The following is a 27,228-nucleotide window of genomic DNA, read 5'->3' on the forward strand; positions in this document are numbered from 1 at the left end:
CTAGGAAGTATCACTTCTGTAGTGAATAAGTTCAAACTTCATACCATTCACAACCAAAGCTCATGCCGAGGTTGGCTTAGTTCTGTACTTGACATGTGTGTCCTTTTAACGCAGAGGCTGCAGACCTCACGTAGTGGAACTCTGGTTACATTGTGTCATTGTCTTATATAGTGGTGAGGGGAGAAGTGTGTGTTTCATCGTTTATAACCCCTGTCTCTTCACAGGGGCGGGCCACTAATTAAGCAGGGCACTTTCCTTATGAAAACCCAATTCTCTCATTTGGATGCTAAAATTACATTTAATCTTCTAACAAACAGTCTCAATATCAAACATTTAAATTGCACAACAATTCCATGTGAATTTGATAACTAGAATATGTAGACTTTCCCAGGTACAGTTTATGTCGTCCTGTCATCAGTCATAATGTCTCAGATGACAACCGAACTGACATCCATACTCATTAAGTTCCAACGCATATATCCAACTGGTTATATTACCAAAATATGGTTCCTTTTCCCCATTTGTTTGATGTTCCCAGACTCTATATTTAACAAAGGCTATTCAAGAGTCCTTCAGTAGGGTCAGAGAGGGGAAGGGAGAAAGGTATTTATGGGGAGGTCATAAACCTTACCCACAGGCCAACGTCATGACACTAGTCTGCAGCTAGGAATTCGGTATCATTGAACGCGAAGACCGACAACAGCCGAAACAACTGTCCTATAACGACATTAATGAATGTCACTCTGAACTACCCATTCTAACCACGACAGAGAGAGAGAGAGCGGACAAACTCTCCAACAGAAACAAACTTTTCAACAAAGATCCCGACGACACACTGAGCGTAAATATATATATATTGATTGCAATTGGTCCCGAATGAGTGAGCGTTCATGTGCAAAGGTTTAGTATTTCAATTGTTATAATTATCAACTCTGTAGTGCCTTCTCAGCTGACCCCACTCCCCTTTTGTCTAACAAGCCGCCATGCCGGTTTAGCCCACTAGGGCACATTCCTCTATCATTTCTTTGTAAACATATCTACTGTTTGTTATGCATTTCTGTGAATGACTTAGTTAGTAAATAAATGATTTTAAGACAATTGATGTATGGATGACTCATAGTGAAGACTGGGTTCGTGCAGATAACCAACAATTTACGACGTTTGGAATGACTGGCGTGAGGTAAATAATAATTCATTAATTGGAAGACTAATTGATCAGATATTAAAATATCTGAAAGTTACATTAGGAAAATTATAACTTTGTAATCTGAATATTTTCCTTGGTGCCTCGACTTCCTAGTTAATTACAGTTACATGATTAATCAGGTTAATTGCGTAATAATAATTACAGAGAGTTATTTGATAAATATGGCTTCAGTTTTCATGATGCCAAAGACACGCCACTGTCCTATGAAACATTACAATAAAGACCTACACTCTATCCTGTTCTATGAAACATGTTCAGTTGCTGCCCTCTTAAACCTGAGATTTGTTGAAGCTCTGCTCTAATGCTACACATGGTGTATGTCTTTTTTGTACCATTATCCTGTTGAGGGGATGCATGCACAATGTGGTCAAATACTCTACTATCATGGTTTTGATATGTTCTATATGTAACCGATGTGAAATGGCTAGTTAGTTAGCGGTGGTGCGCGCTAATAGCGTTTCAATCAGTGACGTCACTCGCTCTGAGACTTGAAGTAGGGTTTCCCCTTGCGTTGCAAGGGCCGTGTTTTTTGTGGCGCGATGGGTAACGATGCTTCGTGGGTGTCAGTTGTTGATGTGTGCAAGGGTCCCTGGTTCGAGCCCGGGTTGGGGCGAAGAGAGGGACGGAACCTACACTGTTACATATATTGTTCACCATGTTAACAGGCATTTAATAAATGTACAACCTTTTGAGTTTTGTCAATTTTTTTGAAGATGCATATAATTACAGTAGACTATATTTTGTGGTATTCGTACTTAATCTGATCTTAGGGCAACAGAACATAAGTAGTTGCCTATACAATGTTTTACAGACATCTACCATCATTTAAGAGGTGGTTAATGGTGTTCCACAACTCGATAAATTACTTTGCAATGACCCAGTGTCACAAATGGCTTCTATTGATTGAGCAGCATACCCTGGGATGGCCTTAGATGTAATATGGCTGGGCACATTGGTAAACTAATGTCAGCTAGCCATGCTGCCTCATGCTAGTTGTGTTAAACCCAGCTATAGATTTGTTTCATTATTGGTAGCTAGCATGTTTTATCTATCAGTGAGCATTGCTTTGGCGATTGATTCGATGGATAGTCATGCATACCGCACACTACTGATTACACAGTCAACGACGTGTGCCTCACCATGCAATAATTACTACAAATGCATCTTTATTATTTATTACATACCTTTCAAGGTCTGTTGGAAACTGGAAAATGGGGATTGTCCTTCCATCCATTTTACAGTAAACAATGTATTTATTGATGACATATGCTTCTTATCGTGAAAAAAAGTTGATTCACAGAAGTACTAGTAGTGGGAAAACGTGCAAATAAATCGATTTCTAGCTATTTAAACCAAGTACCTATTTTTTTGTGTAAATTAGCTAGCCAGCTAGATATCTACTTGGGACAAGCTAGCTACCGCCAAGAAGAGGATGAAGACCATTTGTGCCTACTGAATATGAATGACGTTCATTAGGAAAACGCCCACTATCTAGTGCACGCGTCCTAAACACAGTAATATCTATAAACAATTAGGTAAATCAAGTCTACCAAAATAGTGCACTCTGTGTGTTATAGATTCTAGTTTTTGAAACAAAACTGTATAGAGATCAAATGTTCCATTGATGAGAACATTTGCAGAATGCCAGCCCAAATCCATCTAGCTGAATCGTCTCCCACTGCCGGAAAACGCGTTCCTCTCACTACCAATAACGGATGTCTCAAATGTATACATCCGGTGAAATATCTGCCTCATCGCCGTGAAGACTCTGAAGTATACATGCTGTAAATAATGTATGGCCACTGCAGATGTCGGATTGAACATACATCAGGTTTTACTGGTTCGCTGCACGGATAGCGCTGCTGTAATAAATCTGGTATTTTACAGGCTTCCCTTACTGGGCCTCAGACAATTAAAACTATCTGTACTGTCGAAGAGGACGTTGTTCCAACAGACTCTCGGGTAGAAGTAGACGACAACAGAATTCTTGGTTAATAGGGTGTTGAACGTTTTATTGATTTGAATAGATCTGGTAAAATCGTTTCCAGGATGTTTCAGAAGTATGATTAGCCTAAATCAGACATGTATTTGTCACAACTTAAATCGAGTTTTGATATTTAAAAGGACGTTTGATTTTCCTGTTCTAGCTGTGACAAACAAAGTAACTAGTGTAGGCTAGCTACATATTTACGGTCACGTTTTTTTGTTTGTTGAAGAAACGCTGAAGAAAGAATAGCTTCCACGATGGACCGGGTAAGTTTAGTTTACTTTTATTAACAGTATGCCTAATGTGGTATATAACATGTCGAGGCCTAGTTATCATCTTCGATCTTCCATATTCATTCTTTCCTTTTTAACAGCTGGAAAAAATAAACAATCGTGGTAATAAAACTAGGGATATTCAGCAAGGTAGCCTACCGCACATATATTGATACAAGGCAATCCGCAACGAGCAGGTAAAGTCAGAATCAAAGAGACATAATGAGGCCAAAGCTGCAGTAGCGGTGTGTGGGTAAAATCACCCCGGAAGCCAAGCTAGAAAAAATAGCCATATTACAACCTGTGTTGTGATATTTGCGTTGTTTGCTCAATAATAATGTTTCCGACATTTTCGAACTACTAAATAACTATTGATTTAGTTACCGCAAGTCGCAAAGAAAACAGGGTCTGCCTTCACTATTCCAACACCACTTAAACATAATCTAATCACCTATGCATAGTTTACTACAGTGACAATTAAAAGATAGGAAAAACGATTTCGTCTGATCAACCTAAGCAAAATATATCTATCCATGGTACTGATTTCTGTGTTCGTGTATTGGCTAGTTAGTTAGCGGTGGTGCGGGCTAATAGCGTTTCAATCGGTTACACATGTAGAAAAAAAACGTTGACTCACCCAGTTTGTAGAGAAATGCCATTCTCAATTATGTTCCCTGAACGGTCTATGGCTCCATCATACAGTATATCGATAGCCTTTAATTCATGGACAACGATGCGCTAGTCCTGCTAGTTAATTGCCCCTTTTCAAATGATTACTATTTTTGAGAGATAACTATGAAATACGCATCTCACTACATACGCACTTTACAAAAAATGTATTTGGACAATTATTATTTAGTATTTTGTTATATTCCATTAAATTATAGTCTATTTTGCCTGTTTTGCTCAAATTCTTGCATTGGATTACAACACGAATTTATTTGTATTGAACATTTATTTTATCAGGGAGTACTTAGCTTCCATAAAGTGACCATTGAACTTGTCAGATTGACACATTTTGTAGATGCAACATTTTTTATTACATTTATAATTTATTGCTCTCACATGCGCATTTCTGTGCATTAAAAACCAATGATATGCTACCATTTTTTCAGCTTTTTTTATACTTGTAATTTATTTTAAGAGAAATTACAGAATTCTATCTAAACTGGTAAGCAACTTGGATGCTAGGCAACAATACAGCTGCCATTGGCTAACATTAGCTTGCCTGTCCAAAGTCAAGCATCTAGCCTCTGTAGCTAGCTAGCTAACACAAGTCAGCTGAAAGCTAGCTAAAGAAAAGGCAAAGAAAGGTAATTAGCTATAATTGTTTATGGAAGGTTTGTTACACAAATATTTTCAGCCATTAGCTAGCTAGCAGACAACAACAGCTGATATCGACACAAAAGCTAACTAATGATAGCAAGTTCACTTCCAAATGGAAGTCCTACATTTTTTCACAAAATATAGCTAGGTAGCTACATCAGTTCAAAACCAAATTGTCACACTGCTACCTTAGAATACATGCAATGCAATGGACTTTTTCAACGCTAGCTAGCTACTCCATAGTCCAAGCTACGGTAAGAGCTGGCCATGTTGCACTGTCAGACAGATTTTATTGGTCGCATACACAGAGAAATGCTTGTGTTCCTAGTTCCAACAGTGCAGTAATATCTTACAATTCATAACAGTACACACAAATCTAAAAGTAAAATAATTGAATTAAGAAATATGTAAATATTAGTCCAGAGTATAAATGCAGTACATTATTGAGTATGTGGACACCCTTCAAATGATTGGATTCCACTATTTCAGCCACACCCGTTGCTGACAGGTGTATAAAATTGAGCACACAGCCATACAATCTCCATAGACACACATTGGCAGTAGAATGGCCTTACTGAAGAGCTTGGTGACTTTCAACGTGGCACCACCATAGGATGCCACCTTTCCAACAAGTCAGTTTGTCAAATTTCTGCCCTGCTAGAGCTTCCCCGGTCAACTGTAAGTGCTGTTATTGTGAAGTAAAAACGTCTAGGAGCAACAACGGCTCAATCGAGAAGTGGTAGGCCACACAAGCTCACAGAACGGGACCGACGAATACTGAAGCGTGTAGCTCGTAAAAATCATCTGTCCTCAGTTGCAACACTTTCTACCAAGTTCCAAACTGCCTCTGGACGCAACGTCAGCACAATAACTGTTTGACAGGAGTTTCATGAAATGGCTGCCAGATTGTCCTAAAGAGGGGGTCATTTCAAATCAAATTTCATTGGTCACATACACGTTTAGCAGATGTTATTGTGGGTGTAGCGAAATGCTTGTCGCCCCCTCATATCTTTACCAAGCACAGGCAGGAACCAAGTATTATTTATGACACTAAGACAAGATTAACATTTTCACGGCTGCTCTTCACATGATAAAATGTCCCATCACAGGATGTATGGTGTCATGGAAATAGTGTGTAAAAGGTGATTAGCTTGTCTGTGCAGATTAAGGTAGCTGACGTTGATAGCACGAGGGCTCAACCGTCTAACTGCTGTTGCCACAGCTCACACTATTCTGTTCCTTTCTTCAAGTTGCCACACAGCAGATAGTAAAAAAAACGGGATGCGTCACATGCTGCGTTCGCACCCAAACGGCTCTTCTCTGTACGCCCAGACTTATAACTAAGTCACACAAGACTAGTCTGTATCAGTGAAAAAACGCTAGCATATAACAAGACTATTCTCTGAGTAAAAAACAACATAGCATGTCTAATTTGTGATGTTCCACCACAATGGAGAGTATGTGGATAGAATATTTAGTATACCAATGAAGTTAGAGACCAATGAAGTTCATTCAGGGCCATCGATGTGTCTGCTTGGGGGCGATATATACGGCTGTGATTATAATCGAAGAGATTTCTCTTGACATATAATGCGGTCGACATTTGATTGTAAGGAATTCTAGCTCAGGTGAGCAAATGGACTTGAGGTCTTGTATGTTGTTATGATCACACCACATCTCGTTAAGCATAAGGCATACCCCTCCGCCCTTCTTCTTACCAGAGTGATGTTTGTTTCTGTCAGCGCGATGCGTGAAGAAACCAGTTGACTGTACCGATTCCGATAGCGTGTCTCGAGTGAGCCACGTTTCCATGAAACAAAGAACGTTACAATCTCTGATGTCTCTCTGGAAGGCAACCCTTGCTCGGATTTCGTCTACCTTGTTATCAAGAGACTGGACGTTGGCGAGTAGTAAACTCGGGAGCGGTGCACGATGTGCCCGTCTACGGAGCCTGACCAGAAGACCGCTTCTTCTGCCCCTCCTGCGGCACCGTTGTTTTGGGTCGCTGGCTGGGATCCGATCCATTGTCCTGGGTGGAGGACCAAACAGAGGATCTGCTTCGGGAAAGTCATATTCCTGGTCGTAGTGTTGGTATGTTGACGTTGCTCTTATATGCAATAGTTCCTCCTGGCAGTATGTAATCAAACTTAAGATTTCCTGGGTTAACAATGTAAGAGAGAATGCATAATAAAAAAAAAAATACTGCATAGTTTCCTGAGAACACAAAGCGAGGCGGCCATCTCTGTCGGCGCCGGATGTGTAGGGCGAGGGAGATGTGTAGGGCGAGGGAGAGCATTGTATGCATCTGTATGTGTGGAGTATAGGTGGTGCAGAGTTCTTTTTCCTCTGGTTGTACATTTAACATTCTGATAGAAATTTGGTAAAACAGATTTAAGTTTCCCTGCATTGAAGTCCCTGGCTTCTAGGAGCGCTGCCTCTGGGTGAGTGTTTTCTTGTTTGCTTAATGCGGAATACAACTCATTCAATGCTGTCTTAGTGCCAGCCTCTGACTGTGGTGGTATGTATACAGATGAAAACTCTCTCGGCAGGTAGTGTGGTCTACAGCTTATCATGAGATACTCTACCTCAGGCGAGCAATAGCTCGAGACTTCCTTAGATATTGTGCACCAGCTGTTATTTACAAAAATGCATAGTCTGCCGCCCCTTGTCTTCCCAGATGCCGCTGTTCTATCCTGCCATAACCAGTATGATTGATATTGTCGTCGTTAAGCCACGACTCCGTGAAGCATAAGATGCTACAGTTTTGAATGTCCAGTTGGTAGTTTAATCTTCCGCGTAACTCGTCAATTTTATTCTCCAAGGATTGCACGTTTGCTAGCAGAATGGAGGGAAGTGGGGGTTTATTCGATAGCCCACGAATTCTCAGAAGGCAGCCCTCCCTTCGGCCCCTCTTTCTCCGCCTCCTTTTCACGCAGATCACGGGGATCGGGGCCTGTTCCCGAGGAAGCAGTATATCCTTTGCGTCGGGCTCGTCAAGGTCCTGAAAGGGGAAAAAAAGGATTCTGCTAGTCCGTGGTGAGTAATCGCAGTCCAGAAGTTATTTTCGGTCATAAGAGACAGTAGCGGCAACATTATGTACAAAATAAGTTACAAACAACGCAAATAAACGAACAAAAAAACACAATCGGCTGGGGGCACGTAAGACTGCCTTCTTCTCCGGCGCCATCTTACATATAAATGTATAGAATGCATAACTGCAAAGCTTTAGGCTAGAAACAAGCTGTAAAAGTTAACAGAAAGACGTGGCTCTATTGTACATGGGGATAACTGTATACATTAACATTTCATTTAGGGTGGAAGGTAAAACCAAACAATTGATGGATTTGGCTCTAAACACTACATCATAATGAGCAGCAGTAGTAGTTCATGTGTTTTGGTTTTTCCTCTCTGGTTATTATGACAAATCAGGGGTGAAAGATGTGTTCAACTCCAATGACTGCTTAAAGGTTCTAAACATAAGACAAAGGGCATTTAGAAGTGTTATACGTTTTTACATTTGTAAAAAATATACCACTTCCATTTAAAAAATTTGCCAAATTGATTGAAAATAACTAGACATTTTGTGGAAAATAGTGAACAATTACACAGTTCAGGAGAAAGGAGGTATTATAAGGATGCACCAATCTGAGATTTGGACTAAAGTAATCAAATGTTTGGTCTAATGATATTCTATGTACTTTACTTCCTATGGTCTCCAGGACAGAGCTAGCCCATCCCCCTCCACCCTGCCGGAGTCCCCTGGTCACAACTCTCCTGGTAGCACCTTACTGCTGGGTTTGAAGAGGGTGTCAGTGCGGCTGGTCAACTGCAGGAAAACAGCAGGGCAGAGTGGAACTGTGAGAGAAGGACACGAGGAGGGAGATGGAGATTTGATTTCATCAAGTAAGAACAATGGGGTGTGTGGATGAGACTACAATCTGCTTATGTTAATTGATTTGTAAACAGTAAAACACTGTGGCCAGTTAATTGTCAATCCAGTTTCGTGGACGGAGCGGGGTGTACCTAATAACTGATGAAAAGGTCAGCAGGTAGCCTAGTGGTTAAGAGCGTTGGGCCACTAATCAAAAGGTTGCTGGTTTGAATCTCTGAGCCGACAAGGTGAAAAATCTCTGTGCTTTTTGAGCAAGGTACTTAACCCTAATTGTTATAGTGTTTGTTTTTCGATCCATATTTCCAAAACCTAGTTATTCAATGTCTTTGTTTCACAGGGGACTCTCCTAACCGTCGCTCTCTCAGTGGGAGGGGCTTATCATCTGGGGAGCCTCAACAACATGTTGCTGACGAGACAGAGAAGAATGTCTCCAGATCAGAACATCTCAAGAAACACCAGCAGAGACGTATAGGGAAGAAACCTCACCACTGCTGCTCTGACTGTGGGAAGAGTTTCACTAGACGGAGTGGCTTCATTATTCACCAGCGGATTCACACAGGAGAGAAACCTTACAGATGTTCACAGTGTGGGAAGAGTTTCTCTGCTTCTAACACCTTCAAATCTCATCTGAGAATTCATACAGGGGAGAAGCCTTACCCCTGCCTCGATTGTGGGAAATGCTTTGCTAATGCAGGAACCCTAACCATACACAAGCGTATACACACTGGAGAGAAGCCTTATAGCTGTGATCAGTGTGTAAAGAGCTTTTCTCTGTCAGAAAATCTAACTATACACCGGCGCATACACACTGGAGAGAAACCTTACAGATGTTCACAGTGTGGGCAGTGTTTCGCTGCTTCTAACACCTTCAAATCTCATCTGAGAATTCATACAGGGGAGAAGCCTTACGCCTGCCTTGATTGTGGGAAAAGCTTTGCTAACTCTGGAACTCTAACCATACACCAGCGTGTACACACAGGAGAGAAGCCTTATAGCTGTGATCAATGTGGGAATAGCTTTTCTGCATCTAACACCTTCAAATCTCATCTGAGAATTCATACAGGGGAGAAGCCTTACCCCTGCCTTGATTGTGGGAAAAGCTTTGTTAGTGCAGGAGGCCTAACCATACACAAGCTAACACACACAGGAGTGAAGCCATATAGCTGTGATCAGTGTGGAAAGAGCTTCAATCAGTCAAGCAACCTGACTACACACCAGCTAACACACGCAGGAGTGAAGCCTTATAGCTGTAATCAGTGTGGGAAGAGGTTCAATCAGTCAGTCCACCTGACAACACACAAGCTAAGACACACTGGAGTGAAGCCTTATAACTGTGATCAGTGTGGGAAGAGCTTCGCTGTTGCTTACACCCTGAATAGACACAAGTTAACACACACTGGAGAGAAGTCTTATAGCTGTGATCAGTGTGGGAAGAGCTTTGCTCGAGCTTCCTCCTTGACTAGACACCATCGAACACACCGTAGAGAGAAGCCTTATATCTGTGATTAGTGTGGAAAGCGCTTCGGTCAATCAGGGAGCCTGAATTCACACCAGCGAACACACACTCGAGAGAAACCCTATGTCTGTCTGTGTGGAAAGAGCTTTACTCATTTAGGGCCAATGAAAAAACACCAGAAAACAAAAACGTGCCATATTTCATCTCCATCCTATACCTGACAGCGGTTATAGATCCCTAAAGAAAGGATCAATAGATAACATCTAGTGAACAGTCATATCCATCTACCATTCTTAAACAGTTGCATTAGTCTGATCACCATGGTAACCTCTGTGCAGCATAATATGCAGCTCTGATCTAGGATCAGGTCTCCCCTGTGTCTATGTAATATCACACATTGGGATCTAAATGGATAAATGTTATCATAGAAAATGTTGTGTGTGTGAGAGAGAGAGGGGTGGGCTGTTGATAACTGTATCTTCTTTCATATACTCATGATACTGTTGTTATTAAATGTCATGAGGAATAATGTTTCAACAATATGTGTATATTCATGTATTCAATTGATCAATAACTTGTTTAGAAGATAATGGATTTAATTTCACTAATTTTATATTTTTATAATAATATCTAAATTGATTAAAATGACAAACAACTAATCCATAATGCATTGGATAATAAGGTCAAGGCAAGAACTAGGCATACTGTCTTGTAACAACGGTTATTGTAATAACTTTTAGATTTATAATGTAATAAAACTGGTAAATGTTGGTTAATAATAAAATATAGAATTGTTATCGGAATAACTTTTCCATTTAATGTAATAAGTTACGTTATCAGTCAGGTGAGTAATAACTTCAAGCGATCATGTAATAACACCTAAACTAATGTTTTATGTTACTACACTAATGTTAATGCACATATCACCCTCCACCACTTGCAAACCCACACACACAATCCTATGCCCTTGTACTAGTACACTAACACACATTCTAATCATCAAATTGTTTTGGTCGCATACACATATTTAGCAGTAGCGTGAAAGAGGGGTTGGCAGGTGGTGGGACACAATGCAGATAGCCTGGTTAGCCAATGTGCGGGAGCACTGGTTGGTCGGGCCAATTGAGGTAGTACGTACATGAATGTATAGTTAAAGTGACTATGCATATATGATAAACAGAGTAGCAGCAGCATAAAAGAGGGGTTGGGGGGGGGGCACACAATGCAAATAGTACCGGTAGCCATTTGATTACCTGTTCAGGAGTCTTATGGCTTGGGGGTAAAAACTGTTGAGAAGCCTTTTTGTCCTAGACTTGGCACTCCAGTACCGCTTGCCATGCGGTAGTAGAGAGAACAGTCTATGACTGGGGAGGCTGGGGTCTTTGACAATTTTTAGGGCCTTCCTCTGACACCGCCTGGTGTAGAGGTCCTGGATGGCAGGCAGCTTAGCCCCAGTGATGTACTGGGCCGTACGCACTACCCTCTGTAGTGCCTTGCGGTCGGAGGCCGAGCAATTGCCGTGCCAGGCAGTGATGCAACCGGTCAGAATGCTCTCAATGTTGCAGCTGTAGACCCTTTTGAGGATCTCAGGACCCATGCCACATCTTTTTAGTTTCCTGAGGGGGAATAGGCTTTGTCGTGCCCTCTTCATGACTGTCTTGGTGTGTTTGGACCATGTTAGTTTGTTGGTGATGTGGATGCCAAAGAACTTGAAGCTCTCAACCTGCTCCCTCATTAAAATGCAAATCAATTTATAACATTTTTAACATGCGTTTTCTGGATTTTTTTGTTGTTATTCTGTCTTTCACTGTTCAAATAAACCTACAATTAAAATGATAGACTGATAATTTCTTTGTTAGTGGGCAAACGTACAAAATCAGCAGGGGATCAAATACTTTTTTCCCTCACTGTATGAACCCAGAACTAAATAGAGCGGCTGACCAAATACGTGAGACATTAGTTCTGGGTTAACCAAGATTAACTCCGAGGTTAAAGATGTGTTCAACTCCAATGAATGCTCAATCAAAGCTTCTGAACATAAGACAGGGGGCATTAGAAGTGGTTTTTAGATCTGAAAAATTTGCCAGTCATTTAAAAAATAAATAGACATTTGTGGAATGTAGTGAACAATTATACACTTCAGGAGAAAGGAGGTATTATAAGGATGCACTGATCAGAGATTTAGACGAAATTAATCAAATGCTTGGTCTAATGATATTCTATGTACAATACTTCCTGTGGTCACCAGGACAGAGCCAGCCCGTCCCCCTCCACTCTGCCGGAGTCCCCTGGTCACAACTCTCCTGGTAGCACCTTACTGCTGGGTCTGAAGAGGGTGTCTGTGCTGCTGGTCGACTGCAGGAAAACACCAGGGCAGAGTGGAACTGTGAGAGGGGGGCACGAGGAGGAGGGAGATTTGATTTCATCAAGTAAGAACAATGGGGTGTGTGGATGAGACTACAATCTGCTTCTGCAACTTCTGTTAATTGATTGATTAACAGTATACACTCAGTAGCCAGTAAAATGTCGATCCAGTTTCGTGAATGGGGGGGTTGTACCTAATAAACTGGCCACTGAGTGTATATTGATAAGGGCGGCAGGTAGGGCGGCAGGTAAGCCTTATAACTGTGGTCAGTGTGGGAAGAGCTTTGCTGTATCAGAAAAACTAACTAGACACCAGCGAATACACACAGGAGAGAAGCCTTATAGCTATGATCAGTGTTGGAAGAGCTTCAGTCAGTCAATCAACCTGACAACACACCAACTAACACACACAGGAGAGAAGCCTTATAGCTGTGATCAGTGTGGGAAGAGCTTCAATCAGTCAGGGACCCTGATTTCACACTAGAGAGAAACCCTATGTCTGTCTATGTGGAAAGAGCTTTGCTCATTTAGGTCCAGAAAACAAAAATGTGCCATATTTCATCTCCCTCCTATCCTCCCCCGGTTCCAGATCCCTAAAAAAGAACCAATAGAAAACATCTAGTGAACAGTCATATCCATCTCCTATTGTTAAACAGTTGACTTAGTCTGATCACCATGGTAACCTCTGTAGAGCATAATATTCAGCTCTGATCTAGGATCAGGTCTAAATGGATAAATCTTATCGTTGATAGAAAATGTCATAGTGATCCTGTGTGTGTGTGGGGGTGGGGGGTTAAATTGTATCTTCTTTCATACACTCATAATACTATTATTATTAAACGTCATTATGTAGAATAATGTTTCAACAATAGGTGTATATTGATGGATTCAATTTATCAATACATTCAATCCATTATCTTCTAAACAAAACTTTATCACTTAAATTGTGTATTTTATATATCTACAGTGGGGCTAAAAAAGTATTTAGTCAGCCACCAATTGTGCAAGTTCTCCCACTTAAAAAGATGAGAGGCCTGTAATTTTCATCATAGGTACACGTCAACTATGACAGACAAAATGAGGGAAAAAAATCCAGCAGGATTTTTTATGAATTTATTTGCAAATTATGGTGGAAAATAAGTATTTGGTCACCTACAAACAAGCAAGATTCCTGGCTCTCACAGACCTGTAACTTCTTCTTTAAGAGGCTCCTCTGTCCTCCACTCGTTACCTGTATTAATGGCACCTGTTTGAACTTGTTATCAGTATAAAAGACACTTGTCCACAACCTCAAACAGTCACACTCCAAACTCCACTATGGCCAAGACCAAAGAGCTGTCAAAGGACACCAGAAACAAAATTGTAGACCTGCACCAGGCTAGGAAGACTGAATCTGCAATAGGTAAGCAGCTTGGTTTGAAGAAATCAACTGTGGGAGCAATTATTAGGAAATGGAAGACATACAAGACCACTGATAATCTCCCTCGATCTGGGGCTCCACGCAAGATCTCACCCCGTGGGGTCAAAATGATCACAAGAACGGTGAGCAAAAATCCCAGAAGCACACGGGGGGACCTAGTGAATGACCTGCAGAGAGCTGGGACCAAAGTAACAAAGCCTACCATCAGTAACACACTACGCCGCCAGGGACTCAAATCCTGCAGTGCCAGACGTGTCCAGGCCCGTCTGAAGTTTGCTAGAGAGCATTTGGATTATCCAGAAGAGGATTGGGAGAATGTCATATGGTCAGATGAAACCAAAATCTAACTTTTTGGTAAAAACTAAACTCGTCGTGTTTGGAGGACAAAGAATGCTGAGTTGCATCCAAAGAACACCATACCACTGTGAAGCATGGGGGTGGAAACATCATGCTTTGGGGCTGTTTTTCTGCAAAGGGACCAGGACGACTGATCCGTGTAAAGGAAAGAATGAATGGGGGCATGTATCGTGAGATTTTGAGTGAAAAACCTCCTTCCATCAGCAAGGGCATTGAAGATGAAACGTGGCTGGGTCTTTCAGCATGACAATGATCCCAAACACACCGCCCGGGCAACGAAGGAGTGGCTTCGTAAGAAGCATTTCAAGGTCCTGGAGTGGCCTAGCCAGTCTCCAGATCTCAACCCCATAGAAAATCTTTGGAGGGAGTTGAAAGTCTGTGTTGCCCAGCGACAGCCCCAAAACATCACTGCTCTAGAGGATATCTGCATGGAGGAATGGGCCAAAATACCAGCAACAGTGTGTGAAAACCTTGTCAGTTTTGACATTTGTAAAAAAAATATATATACCACTTCCGTCTGAAAGATTTGGCAAAGAGATTGAAAATGTTGTGGAAAGTAGTGATCAGTGACACACTTCAGGAGAAATGTGATATTACAAGTATGCACCAATCAATCAGAGATTTAGACTAAAGTAATCAAATGTTTGGTCTAATGATATTCTATGTACAATACTTCCTGTGGTCACCAGGACAGAGCTAGCCCGTCCCCCTCCACCCTGCCGGAGTCCCCTGGTCACAACTCTCCTGGTAGCACCTTACTGCTGGGTCTGAAGAGGGTGTCAGTGCGGCTGGTCAACTGCAGGAAAACACCAGGGCAGAGTGGAACTGTGAGAGAAGGACACGAGGAGGGAGATTTGAATTCATCAAGTAAGAACAATGGGGTGTGTGGATTAGACTACAATTTGCTTCTCCAACTTCTGTTAATTGGTTGATAAGCAGTAAACATACACTCAGTGGCCAGCAAATTGTCGATCCAGTTTTGTGAACGGAGGGGAGTGTACTTAATAAACTAAGTGTATATTGATAAGGGCAGCAGGTAGGTTAGTGGTTAAGAGCGTTGAGCCACTAATAAAGGTTGCTGGTATGAATCTCTGAGCTGACTAGATGAAAAATCTGTCTGTGCCCTTGAGCAAGGTACTTAACCCTGATTGCTCCTGTAAGTTGCGCTGGAGAAGAGAGTCTGCTAAATAACACATTTAAAAAATATATATAGTATTTGTTTATGGACCTATATTTCCAAAACATAGTTATTCAATGTCTTTGTTTCACAGGGGACAGCACTAACCATTCTCTCAGTTGGAGGGGCATGTCATCTGCGGAGCCTCAACAACATTGTTGCTGACGAGACAGAGAAGTGTCTCTATAGATCAGAACACCCCAAGAAACACCAGCAGAGACGTATAGGGAAGAAACCTCAACACTGCTGCTCTGACTGTGGGAAGAGTTTCACTAGCAGGAGTGACTTCATTATTCACCAGTGGATTCACCCCCGAGAGAAACCGTACTGCTGCTCTCAGTGCGGGAAGAGTTTCACTGCTTCTAACGCCTTCCAATCTCGCCTGCAAATTCATGCAGGGGAGAGGCCTTACCCTTGCCTTGATTGTGGAAAGAGCTTCAATCAGTCAAGCAACCTGACTACACACCAGCTAACACACGCAGGAGTGAAGCCTTATAGCTGTAATCAGTGTGGGAAGAGGTTCAATCAGTCAGTCCACCTGACAACACACAAGCTAAGACACACTGGAGTGAAGCCTTATAACTGTGATCAGTGTGGGAAGAGCTTCGCTGTTGCTTACACCCTGAATAGACACAAGCTAACACACACTGGAGAGAAGTCTTATAGCTGTGATCAGTGTGGGAAGAGCTTTGCTCGAGCTTCCTCCTTGACTAGACACCATCGAACACACCGTAGAGAGAAGCCTTATATCTGTGATTAGTGTGGAAAGCGCTCGGTCAATCAGGGAGCCTGAATTCACACCAGCGAACACACACTCGAGAGAAACCCTATGTCTGTCTGTGTGGAAAGAGCTTTACTCATTTAGGGCCAATGAAAAAACACCAGAAAACAAAAACGTGCCATATTTCATCTCCATCCTATACCTGACAGCGGTTATAGATCCCTAAAGAAAGGATCAATAGATAACATCTAGTGAACAGTCATATCCATCTACCATTCTTAAACAGTTGCATTAGTCTGATCACCATGGTAACCTCTGTGCAGCATAATATGCAGCTCTGATCTAGGATCAGGTCTCCCCTGTGTTTATGTAATATCACACATTGGGATCTAAATGGATAAATGTTATCATAGAAAATGTTGTGTGTGTGTGTGAGAGAGAGAGGGGTGGGCTGTTGATAACTGTATCTTCTTTCATATACTCATGATACTGTTGTTATTAAATGTCATGAGGAATAATGTTTCAACAATATGTGTATATTCATGTATTCAATTGATCAATAACTTGTTTAGAAGATAATGGATTTAATTTCACTAATTTTATATTTTTATAATAATATCTAAATTGATTAAAATGACAAACAACTAATCCATAATGCATTGGATAATAAGGTCAAGGCAAGAACTAGGCATACTGTCTTGTAACAACGGTTATTGTAATAACTTTTAGATTTATAATGTAATAAAACTGGTAAATGTTGGTTAATAATAAAATATAGAATTGTTATCGGAATAACTTTTCCATTTAATGTAATAAGTTACGTTATCAGTCAGGTGAGTAATAACTTCAAGCGATCATGTAATAACACCTAAACTAATGTTTTATGTTACTACACTAATGTTAATGCACATATCACCCTCCACCACTTGCAAACCCACACACACAATCCTATGCCCTTGTACTAGTACACTAACACACATTCTAATCATCAAATTGTTTTGGTCGCATACACATATTTAGCAGTAGCGTGAAAGAGGGGTTGGCAGGTGGTGGGACACAATGCAGATAGCCTGGTTAGCCAATGTGCGGGAGCACTGGTTGGTCGGGCCAATTGAGGTAGTACGTACATGAATGTATAGTTAAAGTGACTATGCATATATGATAAACAGAGTAGCAGCAGCATAAAAGAGGGGTTGGGGGGGGGGGCACACAATGCAAATAGTACCGGTAGCCATTTGATTACCTGTTCAGGAGTCTTATGGCTTGGGGGTAAAAACTGTTGAGAAGCCTTTTTGTCCTAGACTTGGCACTCCAGTACCGCTTGCCATGCGGTAGTAGAGAGAACAGTCTATGACTGGGGAGGCTGGGGTCTTTGACAATTTTTAGGGCCTTCCTCTGACACCGCCTGGTGTAGAGGTCCTGGATGGCAGGCAGCTTAGCCCCAGTGATGTACTGGGCCGTACGCACTACCCTCTGTAGTGCCTTGCGGTCGGAGGCCGAGCAATTGCCGTGCCAGGCAGTGATGCAACCGGTCAGAATGCTCTCAATGTTGCAGCTGTAGACCCTTTTGAGGATCTCAGGACCCATGCCACATCTTTTTAGTTTCCTGAGGGGGAATAGGCTTTGTCGTGCCCTCTTCATGACTGTCTTGGTGTGTTTGGACCATGTTAGTTTGTTGGTGATGTGGATGCCAAAGAACTTGAAGCTCTCAACCTGCTCCCTCATTAAAATGCAAATCAATTTATAACATTTTTAACATGCGTTTTCTGGATTTTTTTGTTGTTATTCTGTCTTTCACTGTTCAAATAAACCTACAATTAAAATGATAGACTGATAATTTCTTTGTTAGTGGGCAAACGTACAAAATCAGCAGGGGATCAAATACTTTTTTCCCTCACTGTATGAACCCAGAACTAAATAGAGCGGCTGACCAAATACGTGAGACATTAGTTCTGGGTTAACCAAGATTAACTCCGAGGTTAAAGATGTGTTCAACTCCAATGAATGCTCAATCAAAGCTTCTGAACATAAGACAGGGGGCATTAGAAGTGGTTTTTAGATCTGAAAAATTTGCCAGTCATTTAAAAAATAAATAGACATTTGTGGAATGTAGTGAACAATTATACACTTCAGGAGAAAGGAGGTATTATAAGGATGCACTGATCAGAGATTTAGACGAAATTAATCAAATGCTTGGTCTAATGATATTCTATGTACAATACTTCCTGTGGTCACCAGGACAGAGCCAGCCCGTCCCCCTCCACTCTGCCGGAGTCCCCTGGTCACAACTCTCCTGGTAGCACCTTACTGCTGGGTCTGAAGAGGGTGTCTGTGCTGCTGGTCGACTGCAGGAAAACACCAGGGCAGAGTGGAACTGTGAGAGGGGGGGCACGAGGAGGAGGGAGATTTGATTTCATCAAGTAAGAACAATGGGGTGTGTGGATGAGACTACAATCTGCTTCTGCAACTTCTGTTAATTGATTGATTAACAGTATACACTCAGTAGCCAGTAAAATGTCGATCCAGTTTCGTGAATGGGGGGTTGTACCTAATAAACTGGCCACTGAGTGTATATTGATAAGGGCGGCAGGTAGGGCGGCAGGTAAGCCTTATAACTGTGGTCAGTGTGGGAAGAGCTTTGCTGTATCAGAAAAACTAACTAGACACCAGCGAATACACACAGGAGAGAAGCCTTATAGCTATGATCAGTGTTGGAAGAGCTTCAGTCAGTCAATCAACCTGACAACACACCAACTAACACACACAGGAGAGAAGCCTTATAGCTGTGATCAGTGTGGGAAGAGCTTCAATCAGTCAGGGACCCTGATTTCACACTAGAGAGAAACCCTATGTCTGTCTATGTGGAAAGAGCTTTGCTCATTTAGGTCCAGAAAACAAAAATGTGCCATATTTCATCTCCCTCCTATCCTCCCCCGGTTCCAGATCCCTAAAAAAGAACCAATAGAAAACATCTAGTGAACAGTCATATCCATCTCCTATTGTTAAACAGTTGACTTAGTCTGATCACCATGGTAACCTCTGTAGAGCATAATATTCAGCTCTGATCTAGGATCAGGTCTAAATGGATAAATCTTATCGTTGATAGAAAATGTCATAGTGATCCTGTGTGTGTGTGGGGGTGGGGGGTTAAATTGTATCTTCTTTCATACACTCATAATACTATTATTATTAAACGTCATTATGTAGAATAATGTTTCAACAATAGGTGTATATTGATGGATTCAATTTATCAATACATTCAATCCATTATCTTCTAAACAAAACTTTATCACTTAAATTGTGTATTTTATATATCTACAGTGGGGCTAAAAAAGTATTTAGTCAGCCACCAATTGTGCAAGTTCTCCCACTTAAAAAGATGAGAGGCCTGTAATTTTCATCATAGGTACACGTCAACTATGACAGACAAAATGAGGGAAAAAAATCCAGCAGGATTTTTTATGAATTTATTTGCAAATTATGGTGGAAAATAAGTATTTGGTCACCTACAAACAAGCAAGATTCCTGGCTCTCACAGACCTGTAACTTCTTCTTTAAGAGGCTCCTCTGTCCTCCACTCGTTACCTGTATTAATGGCACCTGTTTGAACTTGTTATCAGTATAAAAGACACTTGTCCACAACCTCAAACAGTCACACTCCAAACTCCACTATGGCCAAGACCAAAGAGCTGTCAAAGGACACCAGAAACAAAATTGTAGACCTGCACCAGGCTAGGAAGACTGAATCTGCAATAGGTAAGCAGCTTGGTTTGAAGAAATCAACTGTGGGAGCAATTATTAGGAAATGGAAGACATACAAGACCACTGATAATCTCCCTCGATCTGGGGCTCCACGCAAGATCTCACCCCGTGGGGTCAAAATGATCACAAGAACGGTGAGCAAAAATCCCAGAAGCACACGGGGGACCTAGTGAATGACCTGCAGAGAGCTGGGACCAAAGTAACAAAGCCTACCATCAGTAACACACTACGCCGCCAGGGACTCAAATCCTGCAGTGCCAGACGTGTCCAGGCCCGTCTGAAGTTTGCTAGAGAGCATTTGGATTATCCAGAAGAGGATTGGGAGAATGTCATATGGTCAGATGAAACCAAAATCTAACTTTTTGGTAAAAACTAAACTCGTCGTGTTTGGAGGACAAAGAATGCTGAGTTGCATCCAAAGAACACCATACCACTGTGAAGCATGGGGGTGGAAACATCATGCTTTGGGGCTGTTTTTCTGCAAAGGGACCAGGACGACTGATCCGTGTAAAGGAAAGAATGAATGGGGGCATGTATCGTGAGATTTTGAGTGAAAAACCTCCTTCCATCAGCAAGGGCATTGAAGATGAAACGTGGCTGGGTCTTTCAGCATGACAATGATCCCAAACACACCGCCCGGGCAACGAAGGAGTGGCTTCGTAAGAAGCATTTCAAGGTCCTGGAGTGGCCTAGCCAGTCTCCAGATCTCAACCCCATAGAAAATCTTTGGAGGGAGTTGAAAGTCTGTGTTGCCCAGCGACAGCCCCAAAACATCACTGCTCTAGAGGATATCTGCATGGAGGAATGGGCCAAAATACCAGCAACAGTGTGTGAAAACCTTGTCAGTTTTGACATTTGTAAAAAAATATATATACCACTTCCGTCTGAAAGATTTGGCAAAGAGATTGAAAATGTTGTGGAAAGTAGTGATCAGTGACACACTTCAGGAGAAATGTGATATTACAAGTATGCACCAATCAATCAGAGATTTAGACTAAAGTAATCAAATGTTTGGTCTAATGATATTCTATGTACAATACTTCCTGTGGTCACCAGGACAGAGCTAGCCCGTCCCCCTCCACCCTGCCGGAGTCCCCTGGTCACAACTCTCCTGGTAGCACCTTACTGCTGGGTCTGAAGAGGGTGTCAGTGCGGCTGGTCAACTGCAGGAAAACACCAGGGCAGAGTGGAACTGTGAGAGAAGGACACGAGGAGGGAGATTTGAATTCATCAAGTAAGAACAATGGGGTGTGTGGATTAGACTACAATTTGCTTCTCCAACTTCTGTTAATTGGTTGATAAGCAGTAAACATACACTCAGTGGCCAGCAAATTGTCGATCCAGTTTTGTGAACGGAGGGGAGTGTACTTAATAAACTAAGTGTATATTGATAAGGGCAGCAGGTAGGTTAGTGGTTAAGAGCGTTGAGCCACTAATAAAGGTTGCTGGTATGAATCTCTGAGCTGACTAGATGAAAAATCTGTCTGTGCCCTTGAGCAAGGTACTTAACCCTGATTGCTCCTGTAAGTTGCGCTGGAGAAGAGAGTCTGCTAAATAACACATTTAAAAAATATATATAGTATTTGTTTATGGACCTATATTTCCAAAACATAGTTATTCAATGTCTTTGTTTCACAGGGGACAGCACTAACCATTCTCTCAGTTGGAGGGGCATGTCATCTGCGGAGCCTCAACAACATTGTTGCTGACGAGACAGAGAAGTGTCTCTATAGATCAGAACACCCCAAGAAACACCAGCAGAGACGTATAGGGAAGAAACCTCAACACTGCTGCTCTGACTGTGGGAAGAGTTTCACTAGCAGGAGTGACTTCATTATTCACCAGTGGATTCACCCCCGAGAGAAACCGTACTGCTGCTCTCAGTGCGGGAAGAGTTTCACTGCTTCTAACGCCTTCCAATCTCGCCTGCAAATTCATGCAGGGGAGAGGCCTTACCCTTGCCTTGATTGTGGAAAGAGCTTCAATCAGTCAAGCAACCTGACTACACACCAGCTAACACAAACTGGAGTGAAGCCTTACAGCTGTGATCATTGTGGAAAGAGCTTCAGTCAATCATTAAACCTGAAAACACACCAGCTAACACACACTGGAGAGAAACATTAAATAGACATACAGTACCAGTCAAAAGTTTGGACACACCTACACATTCCAGGGTTTTTCTTAATTTTTTTGTATTTTCTACATTGTAGAATAATAGTGAAGACATAAAAACTATTGACGTAACACATATGGAATCATGTAGTAACCAAGAAAAGTGTTAAATAATTCAAAATATATTTTATATTTAAGATTCTTCAAAGTAGCCACCCTTTGCCTTGATGACAGCTTTGCACACTCTTGGCATTCTCTCAACCAGCTTCATGAGGTAGTTACCTGGAATGCATTTCAATTAACAGGTGTGCCTTGTTAGAAGTTAATTTGTGGTATTTCTTTCCTTCTTAAGGCCTTTGAGCCAATCAGTTGTGTTGTAACAAGGTAGGGGAGGTATTCAGAAGATGTCCCTATTTGGTAAAAGACCAAGTCCATATTAGGGCAAGAACAGCTCAAATAAGCAAAGAGAAACAACAGTACATTACTTTAAGACATGGTCAGTCAATATGGAATATTTCAAGAACTTTGAAAGTTCGCAAAAACTTAAATCTGAAATTGATTGATTTCAACTGGTCTAATGTCCATTGCTCGTGTTTCTTGGCCCAAGCAAGTCTGTTCATCCAATTGGTGTCCTTTATTAGTGGTTTCTTTGCAGCATTTCAACCATGAAGGCCTGATTTCACGCAGTCTCCTCTGAACAGAGAAGGTTAAATTAAAGGTTTAAATAAAAAATACAAAAACAGTTGATGTTAAGATGTGTCTGTTACTTGAACGCTGTGAAGCATTTATTTGGGCTATAATTTCTGAGGCTGGTAACTAATGAGCTTATACTCTGCAGCAGACGTCACTCTGGGACTTCCTGTGGCGGTCCTCATGAGAGCGCTCATCATAGTGCTTGATGGTTTTTCCGAATGACTATACACTTTTCTTATTTGAGCTGTTCTTGCCATAATATGGACTTGGTCATCTTCCGAATACCACCCCTACCTTGTCACAACACAACTGATTGGCTCAAACGCATCCAGGTGACTACCTCATGAACCTGGTTGAGAGAATGCCAAGAGTGTGCAAAGCTTTCATCAAGACAAAGGGTTGCTACTTTGAAGAATCTAAAATATGTTTTGATTTGTTTAACACTTTTTTTGGTTACTACATGATTCTATATGTGTTATTTCATAGTTTTGATGTCTTCTTGTTAAGATGGCGCCGAAGAGGATGGCTGACGTTTTACATGCCTGGCTGAAACACATTATCGCTTTTGGCAAGTGGCCGATCAGAGTACTATGGGCTTAGGCGCGTGCCCGAGTTGACCCCATGCTTTATTTTCTTTCGTCTGTTTACCTAAACGCAGATTCCCGGTCGGAATATTATCGCTTTTTTACGAGAAAAATTGCATAAAAATGGATTTTAAACAGCGGTTGACATGCTTCGAAGTACGGTAATGGAATATTTCGAATTTTTTTGTCACGAAATGCGCCATGCTCGTAACCCTTATTTACCCTTTCGGATAGTGTCTTGAACGCACGAACAAAACGCCGCTATTTGGATATAACTATGGATTATTTTGAACCAAACCAACATTTGTTATTGAAGTAGAAGTCCTGGGAGTGCATTCTGACGAAGAACACCAAAGGTAATAACATTTTTGTTATAGTAAATCTGACTTTGGTGAGTGCTAAACTTGCTGGGTGTCTAAATAGCTAGCCCTGTGATGCCGGGCTATCTACTGAGTATATTGCAAAATGTGCTTTCACCGAAAAGCTATTTTAAAATCGGACATATCGAGTGCATAGAGGAGTTCTGTATCTATAATTCTTAAAATAATTGTTATGCTTTTTGTGAACGTTTATCGGGAGTAATTTAGTAAATTGTTAGTAAATTCGCCGGAACTTTGCAGGGGGTATGCTAGTTCTGAACGTCACATGCTAATGTAAAAAGCTGTTTTTTGATATAAATATGAACTTGATTGAACAAAACATGCATGTATTGTATAACATAATGTCCTAGGTGTGTCATCTGATGAAGATCATCAAAGGTTAGTGCTGCATTTAGCTGTCTTCTGGGTTTTTGTGACATTATATGCTAGCTTGAAAAATGGGTGTCTGATTATTTCTGGCTGGGTACTCTGCTGACGTAATCTAATGTTTTGCTTTCGTTGTAAAGCCTTTTTGAAATCGGACAGTGTGGTTAGATTAACGAGAGTCTTGTCTTTAAAATGCTGTAAAATAGTCATATGTTTGAGAAATTGAAGTAATAGCATTTCTAAGGTATTTGAATAATGCGCCACAGGATTCCACTGGCTGTTACGTAGGTGGGACGATTTGGTGCCACCTACCCTAGAGAGGTTAAAACAGGCCAACATTCACAAAGCCGCGGGGCCAGATGAATTACCAGGACGTGTACTCAAAGCATGCGTGGACCAACTGGCAAGTGTCTTCACTGACATTTTCATCCTCTCCCTGACTGAGTCTGTAATACCTACATGTTTCAAGCAGACCACCATAGTCCCTGTGCCCAAGGAAGCAAAGGTAACCTGCCTAAATGATTACCACCCCGTTGCACTCACGTCGGTAGCCATGAAGTGCTTTGAAAGGCTGGTCATGGCTCACATCAACAGCATCCTCCCAGATAGCCTAGACCCACTCCAATTCGCATATCGTCCCAACAGATCCACAGATGATGCAATCTCAATTGTACTCCACACTGCCTTTTCCCACCTGGACAAAAGGAACACCTGTGTGAGAATGCTGTTCATTGACTACAGCTCAGCGTTCAACACCATAGTGCCGATGAAGTTCATTACTAAGCTAAGGACCCTGGGACTAAACACCTCCCTTTGCAACTGGATCCTGGACTTCCTGATGTGCTAACCCCAGGTGGTAAGGGTAGGCAACAACACATCCGCCACGCTGATCCTCAACACAGGGGCCCCTCAGGGGTGTGTACTTAGTCCCCTCCTGTACTCCCTGTTCTTCCACGACTGCGTGGCCAAACACGACTCCAACACCATCATTAAGTTTGCTGACGACACAACAGTGGTAGTCATGATCAACGATGAGACAGCCTATAGGGAGGAGGTCAGAGAACTGGCAGTGTGGTGCCAGGACAACAACTTCTCCCACAATGTGAGCAAGACAAAGTAGCTGATCGTGGACTACAGGAAAAGGAGGGCCGAACAGGCGCCCATTAACATCAACGGGGCTGTAGTGGAGCGGATTGAGAGTTTCAAGTTCCTTGGTGTCCACATCACCAACGATCTATCATGGCCCAAACACACCAAGACAGTTGTGAAGAGGGCACGACAAATCCTATTCCCCCTCATGAGACTAAAAAGATTTGGCATGGGTCCTCAGACTCCAAAAGGCTCCTTAACAGCTTCTACTCCCAAGCCGTAAGGCTGCTGAACAATTAATCAAATGGCCACCGGACTATTACATTGACCCCCCCCTCTCATTTGTTTTGTACACTGCTGCTACTCGCTGTTTATTATCTATGCATAGTCACTTCACCCCTACCTACGTGTACAAATTACCTCTAACCTGTACCCACCACACTGACTCGGTACCGGTACCCCCTTTATATAGCCTCGTTATTGTTATGTTATTGTGTTACTTTTTATACATTTTTATTTTAGTTCATTTGGTAAATATTTTCTTAACTCTTCTTGAACTGAACTGTTGGTTAAGGGCTTGTAAGTAAGCATTTGATGGCAAGGTCTGCACTTGTTTTCGGCGCATGTGACAAATCAAGTTTGATTTGATTCTCTATTATTCTACAATGTAGAAAATAGTAAAAAAAAAAAAAAATGTAAACCTTGAATGGGGAGGTGTGTCCAAACCTTTGACTGGTACTGTATGTGGGAAGAGCTTTGTTCATTTAGGGCCAATGAGAAAACACCAGAAAGCACAAGCATGACATATTTCATCTCCCTCCTATCCGGACCGTTCCAGATCCATAAATAAAGGATCAGTAGAAAACATCTAGTGAACAGTCATATCCATCTCCCATTCTTAAACAGTTGACTTAGTCTGATCACTATGGTAACCTCTGTGGAGCATAAAATGCAGTTCTGATCTAGGATCAGGTCTCCCCTGTGTCTATGTAATATCACACATTGGGATCTAAATGGATAAATGTTATCATAGAATGTCACAGTGAACCTGTGTGAGTGAGGGGGATGTTGATAATTGTATCTTTCATATACTCATGATACTATTGTTATTAAATGTCACGAGGAATAATGTTTCAACAATAGGTGTATATTCATGTATTCAATTGATCAATAAATTCAATACATTGTATTCTAAACATGAATATATCACTTCAATGTTATATTTGTATTATTATAATAAACAAATCTAAATTGATTTATGTTCCGAAAACTAATCAATATTACTTTGGATAATAATATCCATGAGGTCCAGGCATGAACTATGCATGTTGTGTCTTGTAACAACGGTTAATGTAATAACTTTTAGATTTATGTAATAAAACCAGTAAATGTAATATCTTGTTGGTTAATATGATAAAATGTTGAATTGTTATAGTATAACTTTTTCCATTTAAAGTAATAAATTACATTATCAGGTGAATAACAACTTTTGTGATCAATAAAGTAATAACTTCAACCGATCATGTAATAACACTGAAATCAATGTTTTATGTGTTACTTTACTGATGTTAATGCCCACCACCCTCCACCAAACCGACACACACAAATCTAGCGCAGCGCTATTCAGTCTGGTATTTACGAGGCTAACCTTACTGGGCCTCAGCCAATAAAAATATCTGGACTCTCGAAGAGAACCTTCTAAAGTGATGTTAGGATATATACAGTTGAAGTCGGAAGGTTACATACACTTAGGTTGGAGTCATTAAAACTCGTTTTTCAACCACTCCACAAATTTGTTGTTAACAAAATATAGTTTTGGCAAGTCAGTTAGGACATCTACTTTGTGCATGACACAAGTCATTTTTCCAACAATTGTTTACAGACAGATTATTTCACTTACAATTCACTGTATCACAAGTCTAGTAGGTCAGAAGTTTACATACACTAAGTTAATTGTGCCTTTAAACAGATTGGAAAATTCCAGAAAATTATGCCATGGCTTTAGAAGCTTCTGATAGGCTAATTGACATCATTTGAGTCAATTGGAGGTGTACCTGTGGATG

The 27,228-nt window shown here is 41.4% G+C and overlaps 1 protein-coding gene and 1 long non-coding RNA gene across 4 annotated transcripts; both read left to right on the top strand.

The window, feature by feature from the left end:
- Nucleotides 1-2,914: 2,914 nt before the first annotated feature.
- Nucleotides 2,915-16,971, top strand: LOC106601472 (zinc finger protein 501-like). 3 transcript variants are annotated; one of them, XM_045715737.1, is made up of 4 exons: nt 2,915-3,083; nt 3,424-3,460; nt 8,512-8,709; nt 9,022-9,296. In XM_045715737.1, the coding sequence occupies exons 2-4, from the start codon at nt 3,452-3,454 to the stop codon at nt 9,154-9,156; spliced, it is 342 nt and encodes a 113-aa protein (XP_045571693.1). In that variant the 5' UTR covers nt 2,915-3,083; nt 3,424-3,451; the 3' UTR covers nt 9,157-9,296. The 3 variants fall into 3 exon arrangements, with proteins under 3 accessions (XP_045571693.1, XP_045571691.1, XP_045571692.1); XM_045715735.1 differs by adding an exon at nt 15,941-16,971 and having other exon boundaries at nt 2,926-3,460; nt 8,512-8,695; nt 9,022-9,915; XM_045715736.1 differs by having other exon boundaries at nt 2,928-3,083; nt 8,512-8,695; nt 9,022-10,943.
- A 1,592-nt stretch (nt 16,972-18,563) lies between these two features.
- Nucleotides 18,564-22,108, top strand: LOC106601471 (uncharacterized). Its single transcript, XR_006769277.1, has 3 exons — nt 18,564-18,599; nt 20,998-21,175; nt 21,580-22,108. It is a non-coding gene; the product is annotated as an uncharacterized lncRNA (long non-coding RNA).
- The last annotated feature ends 5,120 nt before the right edge of the window (nt 22,109-27,228 follow it).

Source organism: Salmo salar, chromosome ssa03, assembly GCF_905237065.1.
Source record: "Salmo salar chromosome ssa03, Ssal_v3.1, whole genome shotgun sequence".
NCBI classification, from domain to species: domain Eukaryota; kingdom Metazoa; phylum Chordata; class Actinopteri; order Salmoniformes; family Salmonidae; genus Salmo; species Salmo salar.

What these genes read in the sequence shown, in the direction of transcription:
- LOC106601472 (XM_045715735.1), top strand. An exon ending in TGGAGATTTGATTTCATCAA is followed by an intron (nt 8,696 to 9,021) that starts GTAAGAACAATG and finishes TTTGTTTCACAG; the next exon opens with GGGACTCTCCTAACCGTCGC. An exon ending in ACACCAGCTAACACACGCAG is followed by an intron (nt 9,916 to 15,940) that starts GAGTGAAGCCTT and finishes TAACACACGCAG; the next exon opens with GAGTGAAGCCTTATAGCTGT.